At 39.8% G+C, this 11,974-nt stretch overlaps 1 protein-coding gene and 1 pseudogene across 1 annotated transcript in view; one reads left to right on the top strand and one right to left on the bottom strand.

The window, feature by feature from the left end:
- The first annotated feature begins 7,718 nt into the window (after positions 1–7,718).
- On the top strand, positions 7,719–8,599 carry LOC102835910 (annotated as a pseudogene).
- Positions 8,600–11,195: 2,596 nt separating this feature from the next.
- The window catches only part of PSKH2 (protein serine kinase H2), a 28,806-nt gene continuing 28,027 nt past the window's right edge, over positions 11,196–11,974 (bottom strand). Inside the window, exon 3 of the mRNA XM_006859236.1 lies at positions 11,196–11,501. Within this exon, the coding sequence (XP_006859298.1) occupies positions 11,196–11,501 (306 nt within the window). The remainder of the gene's footprint in view (positions 11,502–11,974) is intronic.

Raw genomic sequence — 11,974 nt, 5'->3', positions numbered from 1 at the left:
TCAAATTAAGAATAATACCTATCTATATGCACAACTGGTGTGGCATTGTGGGGTAATGTGCCAGACTTCAAAGCTGTTTGAACTGCAAGATCGGCAGTTTGAGCTTACCAGCTGCTCCTCAGAAACCCTATACAGGGTCGCTATGGGTTGGAACCAACTCATAGCACTTAACAACAACAACATATGCACACCAGTGTTCATCACATCAGTATTCACAACAATCTAAGTGCCCATCAGGGGAAGAATGGATAAACAAACTTCGGTACATGCACATGAGGGAATACTATGCTACCTTGAAGAATAATGATGAAGCTGCAAAACACCTTATAACATGGACCTTGAAGACATTATACTGAGTGAAATTAGTCAGTCAGTCACAAAAGGAGAAATGATGCATAAGCCCATTGTTGTAAAATGTTAAGAAAAGATTTCCAATATAAAAGATAAATTATTTGATGGTTACCAGGGGTGGGAGGGAGGGGTAATTCATGGGTTAGGGGATAGACACATGGTAGCTTGGGTGACAGAGAGGGCAATGTACAAGGAGGGGGAGGGCAATGCACAAGAAGGGGGTAAGGGTAGATGAGCACAGAAGACAAGATAGACTTAGGGAGGTATGCATGGGCTAAATGGGATAGAGGTAAATAGTGATACATACACAACCTTGGAACAATAAGACTCTGTGATAAAGGGAATGAGGCATAGTCAGAATGGATAAAGGAGGAGAAACAATGTTAAAGTGCTTGACTGTGTTGTGGATATTGGTTCTCCCTATCTTCTATTGTGAAATAGACATTTAGGTGTGATAGAAAGGAATATTGGGAATTATGATTACAGAAAGCTTGTAAACCCATCTTCAGCTTATTGGATTGGCTAAAAGGGGAATTAGAATTTGCCCATGGAAATAGGCTTCTTGCTAAGGCTTTGTGGAGGATGGGGCCTTAATCGGAATCCTGAGACCCACCCAGAACTTTCTTAGGTGGTACATTCCCACTTGAAAAGACATGCAGAACAACCCTGACCAGATAGAGGAACAAAACATATTTCTTGAAAGAAATTCCAGCAGAAAAAAATGGCAGACTGTCTGTTATAATATCAAGCAACTGTTTGTCGTGGAGCCATCAAGGCAAGAAAAGTCAGCCCATAAGGGTAATCCCCCTTCTAAGACTGAAACTCAAAGGGAATCCATGAGCAGTCTAGTATGGTCATTGGTGATTGGAAGTTGGAGAAATGCAACAATGAAGACATGGGTTGAGTTTGGCCTTGTTCCATAGATACATGGTGACCTTCAAATGTGAGAGAGAAGAGAATGGGCTGGCTGGTCTGAAGTTTAGTGTGAACTCCTGAGCCCATGGACACTGACCTAGCCACTGGAGGCTAGAGTTGAGAATGAAATGGCCAGCTAGTCTAAAGTGGGGGGATGCATGCAAGAACTCCCAAACTTGCAGATAGTACCCATTTAACCTAGCTTGGATAGCTAGCTGACAAGATCTCGTCCAGATGAAGAAAAAGAAGTTTAATAAAGGGAGCAAGCATAAATTGCTACAACTTGACAAAATGGACCTTTGCTTATGGATGTTGTTAATCAAAATTCCAACCAAAAGGGAAGGATTCTTCGTATCAAGGATCAAGCTTGCCTCCTCAATACATTGGGTTGATAGGGATGGGCAACTTAGACATTGGCTATCAAAAATGAAGGGGGGGTTATTAAGGAATGAAAGGGCTAACATACAAGGTTTCAAGAGTGTGCTTAGTTTTAGAATGAGGGCGGTAAGGTAGAATCCCCACTGTATAGTTTTCCTCTTTTCCAGATGTGTCTGGTCTGGTGAAAGGGGATGGGGAGGATGGAGATAGGATTTTATGTTTTAATTTTGTTTAATTGATATCAGGACTAATTGTGATTCTCACAAGTATAAATGTAGAAGATGTATAACTAAAAGGGAGAAGTAGTTAATCTTTCAGTTCAGGAAGAGAGGGCCCTAAAACCAGCAAGAGGGAAGTGCATTAGTGGAGTGTGGGACCCTAACCAGAAAAGCAGTGACAGCAGAGGCAGTGGCAGAGGTAAAGGTATAGAGGGATAGAGTAGCTGAGGAATCTAGGCCCATAGACTGAGAAAGACTGTGTGTTTGCGGAAAGGAGGCTGGCTTGCACAGTAGCCTCGGGATCTCAAAGGGTACAGCCATGACCTCTAGGTTTCAAAGAAACAGATCTTCACCAATTTGGATCTGGAGTATGGAGTTGTCATTTGGTTTGACAAAGCGGATATAGCTGCTGTGAGTGGCAGGACTGCCATGTACCAGAAATATAAGAAAGAGGCCAGAGAGGGCTGAGAGGGGTGGGGTCACCACTCGGTTATACTGGGAGAATTGTTGCTGTTGTTGTTAAGCGCTGTCCAGTCAGTTCTGACACATAGCAACCCTGTATATGTTTTCCAAGGAGTGGTTTGTGAACTTGAACCACTGATTTTGTGGTTCACACCAACTTTGCAGCCCAACAACTAATGGTCTGTTCCATAGTTTGCCCCTGGCATTGTTTTGAATGATGATGTAGAACTTTTATACTGTCTCTTCCCATAGGTGTAGTCAATTTGAGTCTGTATACTTTATCTGATGAGGTCCATGTGTATAGTTGTCTTTTATGTTGTTTAAAAGGTACTTGCAATGAATAAGTCAATGGTGGTGCAAAATTCTCTCGGGCAACTTCTAGCATAATTTCTATCACCAAGGCCATATGTTCCAATTATTGCTCCTTTCTCTTTTTTTCCAACCCTTGCATTCCCAGCACCAGTAATTACCAATTTATCTTGATTGCATGTTTGATCAACTTCAAATTGAAGAAGTTGGTAGAATTCTTCAATTACACCATAACTGCCTTTACTGGCTGGTGCAAGTAAATTTGAATAATAGTGATGTTAACTGGTCTTCCTTGTAGGCATATGGATATTATCACAGACAGCATTATATGTAAAGACAGATTTTGATATGTTCTCTTTGAAGATTAATGTGATACCATTCATCTTTATTTTGTCATTCCTAGGATAATATATCATATGATTATTAGATTCAAATGACTGATTCAGTCCATTTCAGCTCACTAATGCCTAGGATATCGATCTTTATGTGTTTCATTTCATTATTGGCAACTTCCAATTTTCTTAGGTTCATACTTCTATATTCTAATTTCTAATTATTAATAGATGTTTGCAGCTGTTTCTCCTCATTTTGAGTTGTGCCCCATCAGCAAACGAAGGTCCCTAAAGCTTTTCTCCATTAGTGTCATCACAGTCACCTCTACTTGGAGGCAGCAGCCCTACCCTAGCCATATTTTTTGAGGGTCTTCCAACCTGAGGACCTGATCTTCTGGCACTATATGTGACAATATTCTGATGCTATTCATAATGTTTTCACCTTCTGGTGTTTTAAGCAATATATGTAGAACGACTACATAGACAATACATAAGTATGAGTGTGTAACTAGTGACGCAAATATTTCCTCTTTCATTTTAATGCTGCATTACATATGATGAGATCCTAGTGTGGTGTCATAAGACAAAAACTGGACTGCTAACCCAAAGGTTCGTGGTTCAAACCCACCAGCAACTCCCTGTAAATCTCATACAGGGTTGCTATGAATCAGAAGTGACTTGTTGACACTTAACAACAACAAAAAAATATCACACAAGAAAGGCATCAGATTTATTTCTTAAATATATAATGCATCAATAATAGAGCCTTTAAAGAACATGTAAATGTCCATTGAAAATATGATAACATAGTTTTGTGTTTTGTAAGAAAAATATAGATGGCCAATAAATAAATATCACTACTTATCTGTCAATTTGTTGTACTGTGGTGGCTTTTGTGTGGCTGTGATGCTAGAAGCTATGCCATTGGTATTTTAAATACCAGCAGGGTCACCTATGGTGGACAGGTTTTGGTGTATTTTTAGATTAAGACAGACTAGGACAAAGGAGGGGTGAACTACTTTGAAATGTTTGTTGTTGTTATTAAATGCTATCAAGTCAATTCTGACTCATAGCAACCCTGCAGAGGGTTTCTGAGGAGCAGCTGGTAGGTTTGAACCACTGAATTTGTGGTTCACAGTCCAGTGCTTCTTCTGTAGGACTACACCAGGAGTCACACCTTTTTTTTAGCTAAATTTTCTTAAAAGACCTTTTTAAAATGTTAAAGAGCAAAGATGTAAGTTTGAGAATTAAGACACACCTGACCCAAACTATGATATTTTCAATCACCCATATGCATGTGAAAATTGGACAACGAATGAGAAACACTATAAATAAATCAATACATTTAAATTATGATGTAGGAGAATATTGAAAGTACCATGGACTGTCAAAAGAACAAACAAATAGAAAAGGTCCAGTCCACAAGCTTATTGGAAGTGTTCTTTGGACGTGTTATCAGTAGACATCAGTCCTTATGGAAGGACATCATGCTTGGTAAATGGAGGGCTGGTGAAAAAGGAGAAGGTCCCCACAGAGAGTAATTGACACAGTAGCTGCAACAATGGGCTCAAAAATAACAACTGTGAGGACAGTGAAAGCGTTTCATTCTGTTGTGCATAGGATCACTGTGAGTCGGTACTGACTCAAAGGCACCTAACAACAACAACAACAACAACAACAATACTTCGATTAGGAGTCCTGGTATGGTGCTGTGGTTTAATGCTCTGGACCTCAAAGTCAGTTTGAACTGCAAGGTTGGCAGTTCAAGCTCACTAGCCGCTCCTTGGAAACCCTAGACTGGGTCTCTATGGGTCGGAACCATCTCAACGGCACTTTAACAACAACATATTTGAATTGAGTTCTAGGTGGCACCATCATGCATGTTAATATCAGGTTGTTGTCTGCTGTTGTCAGTTTTCAATCCAAAGAACAAACACGCTTTGGCTTTTTTTTTTTTTTTTTTTTTTAAAGTTGGTCTAGTCATTACAAATTCCTTAAATTTCTGTCATCCAGAAATGTCTCAATTTCACTGTCATATTTGAGGGACAGCTTTGCTGAGTCTATAATTCTTGGTAGACAATTTTCTTTCATTCAGAGTTTTGTATATGTCATCCCATTGCCTTCTTACCTGTGTGGTTTCTGCTGAGCTTAGTCTTGTTAGTTCTCCTTTGTAGGTAGTTTTTGTGTGTGTGTGTTTTTATAAGCTGCTCTTAGGATCCTTTCAACAGGGTATGTCTCTGGTTTTGGAAAGGTTGATTATGATATGTCTTGGTGATTTTCCTTTGGGATCTATCCTGTTAGGGGTTCATACAGCTTCTTCTATGCTTATTTTTCATCTTTCATGATGTTAAGGAAGATTTCTTCTAACAATTCTTCCATAATTTTCTGGGGTTTTTTTTTTGTTGTCTCTTCTTGTTCTGCAATTATGACCATCCATAAGTGATTGCTCTTCATGTTGTCCCACATGAATCTTAGGCTTTCTTCAGATTTTTTCATTTCTTTTTCTGATTGTTATTGTTGTTAGGTGCCATCAAGTTAGTCCTGACCCATAGAGACCATACGTACAACAGAATGAAACACTGCAAAGCCCTGCAGCATCTTCACATACTAGGACTGAGAGATTTATCTTCAAGCACACAAATTCAGGTTCCCTTTGCCCTTTCAATGTACTATCCATTTCTGACATCTTAGTATTAATCTTCTGGATAGCAAATTTTGAAAAAACACAAAACCTGAAATTAAAAAGTTGAAGAGGGGAAATGAGAAACAGAAGAAAAGAGGGGGAAATGAAAGCAGACAGAAACGATAACATTCAAGAGAATGGAAAGAACTGATTAAGAGAACAAAGAATAAAGAAATCAAAACAACAAACGGGAAAAAATAAAATAAAACCAAAACCAAATAAACCAGTACAGGTGGTAGATCCAACTAGGAGAAAACTCTGTGGAGTTCCTGCCGCAAAGGTGGGTGCAGAAGGGGTGTGACAGCAGAGTTCCTGGTTCCAGATAGGTGTCATCTATGAGCAGGGCACCAATCTGGAAATAGTTCATGGAGACCCTTGATGGAGTTGGTTTCAGTGTCTGTTAGGACCACAGAGCAGCTGGGGGCAGGGTGGCTGGTTATGATGGTTTTTGCTACACTAATTTTGGTCTGCTGACTCTTTGGCTTCGGTAGGTCTGGGGCCAAACCTGCCTGAACTATTTGGTGTCAAATTGGCACCAAATTGGCACTGCCAGTCTCACTTCACTCTGGCATGACTCACAACCACACAGCTCTGAACTCCTGAAGAGGAGCATCTGCACTGGGCTTCGATGAGGGTGGAAGCTGGCCTCACCTCTGGCCACCAGGAGAGCATGGGGAAAAAGAAAGAATCACACCTTTCCAGTCACCTGTGTGAATCTGCTCTGCCAGGCCACCTTCTGCTCACAAAAGTTCAAGATGGTCACACCAAATCTGGTCCATTGTTCACCAGTTAGTTATTCTTCTCACTCACTGTCCCTGCTCAGCTTCTCCTCCCACCAAGCACTCACTTCAGTTCTCTAACATTTCCTCTGAAGTTCACGGTTCCAAGATTTTCATCTGTGTCTGTTTTATTTGGTCTCTCATATCTTTGCTGTGGAGGGTCTGTGTAGTGTCTAACATTAATCTTTTGAAGAAATACATATTGGGAAACAAATGTAGAAAAAGAAAAGCTTATAAATCAAAACTGTTTAAAGGAAAAGTCAACATTATGCAGTCTTAATCATGATGACCAACATTCATCTGTCAGTATGTTGTCTTGTGGTGGCTTTTGTGTTGCTGTGATACTTGAAGCTATGCCACCTGTATTTTAAATATAGGCAGAGTTGCCCATGGTGGAGAGATTCCAGCAGAGTATCCAGACTAAGACAGACCACCTCTGAATTGTTAGCCACTGAAAATCATATGAAGAGCCCCAGAACACTGTCTGGTAAAGTACTGAAAGATGAGTCCTCAGGTTGGAAGGCATTCAATATAAAATTGATGAAGAGCTGCCTCTTCAGAGTAGAATTGACCTTAAGGATGGGATTGGAACAAAACTTTGAGGACACTCATTTGCTGATGTGGCACAATTCAAAATGAGAAGAAACAGCTGGAAATTGCCATTAATAATTTGAACATGGAATGAGTGAAGTATGAATCTAGAAAATTAGAAGTCATCAAAAATGAACTGGAATGCATAGATTGATACCCTATGCATTGTTGATATTGTTGTTCAATGCCATTGAGTCAGTTCTGATTCATGGCAAGTCTGCATAAGGTTTCCAAGGAGCAGCTGGTGGGTTTGAACTGCTACCTTGCTATTAGCAGGCCAGTGCTTAGCCTATAGCACCATTCCAGCACCCATTCCTAGGTATAAGTGAGCTGAAATTTAATAGTATTGGTCATTTTTAATCTGATGATTATGTGGTTTATCATGCCAAAAATGATAAACTGGAGAAGAATGGTGCGGCCTTCATTGTCAAAAACAGCATGTCAGTTACTCCCCTGAAGGACACCATGCTTGGTGATCAGGACAAAGCGTCACCATCAGAAAAGCTAAGTTTGTAGAGTAAGGATCAGAAGATCTGATACTGTTTACAGAACTGTCCCTCATTTCAGAATCTTGGATATCCACTTCATCCTTCCAGACTGTCCCTGAAAATCTTTTTAAGATTCCATCTGAGAAAACACTAGGAGTTCTTGGAAGGGGAAGAAGGAAGAAGCTTATTGGCTGGAATAAAAACAGGGTTGAATGAGTTCCAGAAAGCAGCGTTCCACCAGACAACAATTTGCAGAAGAAGACAACTTCAAAAACCTAACTAGAAGCAACATACAGAGAAGTAAGATGAGAGGGGCCTCCTCTGGAAAGAAGAAAGCTGGGCCGCAGCAGAAAAATTTGGAGCCAGCTCTTCCAGGTAGATGGGGGGATGAGGGGTCGCCCTACTGAGAATCCCCCTTCAGGATCTGTGAAAAAGACAAGGAAGAACAAACGAAAGAGTCCTGGCAATGGAGATGGTGGAAGGTGGAAGTACCAGTGAATCATATCAGCCACCTCAGAAGAAAAGGGCCCGGGCTGATCCTACTGTTGAAAGTGAGGAGGCATTTAAGAATAGAGTGGAGGTTAAAGTGAAGATTCCTGAAGAATTAAACCCCTGGCTCCTTGAGGACTGGGACTTTGTTATCAGGCAGAAGCAGCTGTTTGAGCTCCCAGCTAAGAAAAATGTCGATGCCATTCTGGAAAAGTATGCAAAAAATCTTCCTTTAAGAGATCAAAAGGAAGTGTCGACAATAAGGAATATGCTGTTAATGAAGTTGTGGCAGGGATAAAAGAATACTTCAACATGATGTTGGGCACTCGCAGCTCTACCAATTCTAAAGGCCCCAGTGTGCTGAAATCCTCATGGCCTACCCTGATGCGCCGATGGCCCCGGTTTATGGAGCGCCACACCTACTGAGATTATTTGTGAGAATTGGAGTAATGTTGGCCTATATGCCACTGGATTAGAAGAATCTTGCATTATTATTAGGCTATTTGCATGATTTTCTGAATTATCTGGCAAAGAATTTGCAGCCCTGTTTACTGCCAGTGATTACAAAGTGGCTTCAGCTGAGTACCATCGCAAAGCCCTGTGAGGGTCCACCGACCTCTCACAGTTAACGTCTGGGTATCTGTAAACACTTTTCTTTTTGTTCTTAGTCTTTTTCTTGTATAATTGATGTTCTCGAAAATTGTTAATATTATCACATTTGTTTTCTGTTTGTGTCAAACAGAAAATAAAAGGAGAGTGTAAGCTCCCTTCCCCATTTCAAAGTTGCTACCAGTGTATGTAGTAATTAGACAAAGAAGAAACATTCAGTAGAACAATTCTTGCCTAGTTGGCAACATTGCTTGAATGCTGGTGGTTCTATCCCTTTGACACTACACAATTTTCTAATATGTGTTAATGCTACATGACAAAATGCCCTGATTCCTAATGCCAAAGGTTCAACTTAATGTATATACCTGAAAACCCATACATTTGTGCTCTCTCTCTCTCTCTCTCTTTTTGTTTTTTGATGGTGCTTGAAGTAAAACAGCCCATCCTCTGCAAGTCATCTATTTTGTTCCTTAGGCATTCTATCTTCGCTCAAGTTGTTGAAGGATGGTGATTTTTCCATTTTGTATTTGAGTCTAATACACATTCTAACGTGATAGAGGCAATGCATTGTGTAGCCACAGTTTTCTGAAAAGTTGATATTTTAGGAATTGTATTTCAGATCTTAAATAAAATTTGTTTCTAAATTTCTAAGAAAAAAAAGCATGTCAAAATCTATCTTGAAATATAATAATATCCATATACCTACAGGGAAGTCCTGGTGTGACGCTGTGGGTTAATGCGTCAGACTGCAAAGCCATTTGAACTGCAAGGTTGGCGGTTCAAGCTCACCAGCTACTCCTCGGAAACCCTGTACAGGGTTGCTATGGGCCGGAACCGACTTGACGGCACTTAACAACAACAATAACAGGGAAGTCAGTTAATACCACTATTATTACCAATTACGTACAAACCATGAAACCCAGTGATAATGAAATTAAAGAAATCTACCAACTTCTTCAGGCTGACATTGATCAAACATGCAATTAGATGCACTGATTTTTATACTGGTTATTGGAATGTGAAAGTTGGAAACAAAGAAACAGGATCAGTAGTTGGAAAATATGCTCTTGATGATAGAAACAATGCTAGAGATCACACTATAGAACTTTGCAAGATCAACAGATTATTCATTGCAAATACCTCTTTTAAACAACATAAAGGCAACTATGCATGTGGACCCAACCAGAAGAATATTGTGTTGCTATTAGTTATTAATAACTGTCAAGTTGGTTCCAACTCATAGCAAACCTGCACAGGATTTCTGAGGAGCAGCCAACCTTGTAGTTTAAACTGGCCTTGTAATCCAGCGAATATACAGGAATAAAATTGACTATATCCATGGGAAGAGACCACAGAGAACTCAAGAGTACCCACCAAATCAAGATCAGGGACTGGCAGTGGGACAGAACATAAACAGCTCATATGCAAGTTCAAGGAAGCTGAAAAAAATTAAAACACGTTCATGAGAATCAACATATGATCTTGAATATATCCCAGCTGAATTTAGAGATCATCTCAAAAATATATTTGATGCATTAGACACTAATGACTGAAAACCAAAAGAGTTGTGGGATTACATCATGAACAACATACACAAAGAAAGCCAAAGTTATTTAAAAGACAGAAAGAAAAATGGATGTCAGAAGAGGCATCTTGAACATTGGTTGACTGTGTGCCTTGGAGTCAGTTCTAACTCATTGTGACCCTGTATAGGATTTCTAAGACAGTTAATCTTTATGAGAGCAGAAAACCACATGTTTCTCCCAAAAAGTGACTGGTAGATTTGAATTGCTGATCTTGCGGTCAGTAGCTCAGCTCATAACCAACTATGCTACCAAGGCTCATAAAGCAACAGAAAGAAATGATCATGTAAAAGTGCTGAACAGAAAATTTCCCAGGGCAACTGGAAAAGACAAAGTAAAGTGTTATAACTAAATGTGCAAGGACCTAGAATTAGAAAGAAAAAAAGTGAAGAACATGCTCAGAATTTCTCAAGCTGAAGAAACTGAAAAACAAACTGAAACCTCAAGTTGTAGTATTGAAGGATTCTATGAGCCTGGTATGGCACTGTGGGTTGATCACTGGACTGCAAAGTCAGTTTGAACCTCAAGGCCAGAAGTTCAAACTCACTAGTCAATCCTTGGAAATCCTGTAGTGGGCCTCTATGGGTCAGAACTGACTATACAAACAACAACAATACCTTGAGCCAAGTTTTGAATGATGCAAGAAGCATCAAAAGAAGATGGAAAGAATACACTGAGTCACTGTACCAAAGAGAATTGGTTGATGTTCAACCATTTCAAAAGGTAGCATATGATCAATGACAGACGGCATTGAAGGAAGAAGTTCAAGTTTCACTCCAGACAATGGCAAAAAAAAACATGGCTCCAGGAACTGATGGAATACAAATTGAAGTATCTCAACAAACTAATGCCGTTCTGGAGTGTGCTCACTATCCTGGGGTTGATATGAATGGAAACTGACCTGAGAACACTTAACAACAACAATCATGATGAAATAAGTCTGTTGACCTACATGCATTTAATGGATCTGGCTTAAAACGAGATAAACTGATTTTAAAGCATATCTGCTCACAAAAGTGCAGAGAGTGGTGATTCTTCTACTCCTAAATTTATCTTGCTCCACTTGTGCCTTGATTTGTCAGAATAGCAGGATTTAGAAGACTGTGCAGATCCAGGACTCTGAGATTGGGGAGATGCCCTCCGCCGGAGGTTCCGGGAAATGGCCCTCTGAAGATTCTTCCTGGAAGATCCTGTTGCCATGGTGAGCACCCACGGGTGATCCAGGGCTTGTCCAGCTGACATGCGATGACTAGCATCCAGAAGGAGTAGTTTGTCTATAAAATCCTTCGCCAACTGGGAAACACTTGGCCAAGGCTGAGGAAAAATACATTTAAAATTTAAAAAGAGACATACTATATATACACAAAGAGAAAAACATAGCGAATTATATTCTTAATTCTACAGATCAATCCATAATAAATCTAAAACATTGTTTCAAATAAGCGATTTGAACATTATGCCATTAAAATACATAATTAAAATCCAAAGAATGCAGTCAACATCACTGAACTGTACACATAGAAACAGTTGAATTGGTATATGTTTTGCTGTGTATATTCTAAACAACAACGATATATATGTATGGAGTTGAGGATGTTTGTTACTGACTAGTAAATTCTGGCTCATAGAGACCCCATTTGTGCTGAGTAGAATAAACTCATAGAGTTTTCAAGACTGTGACCTTTCTAAAGCATATAGCCAGGTTCATCTTTCAAAGTGCCACTGGGAGGAGAACAAACAAGATGGCGGATCAGGTGGACTTATAGCAGAGAGCTCCGCCAACAACA

This window comes from Chrysochloris asiatica, unplaced genomic scaffold, assembly GCF_000296735.1.
Source record: "Chrysochloris asiatica unplaced genomic scaffold, ChrAsi1.0 scaffold00031, whole genome shotgun sequence".
In the NCBI taxonomy this organism is placed as follows: domain Eukaryota; kingdom Metazoa; phylum Chordata; class Mammalia; order Afrosoricida; family Chrysochloridae; genus Chrysochloris; species Chrysochloris asiatica.
This window is presented reverse-complemented; position numbering and strand designations above follow the sequence as displayed.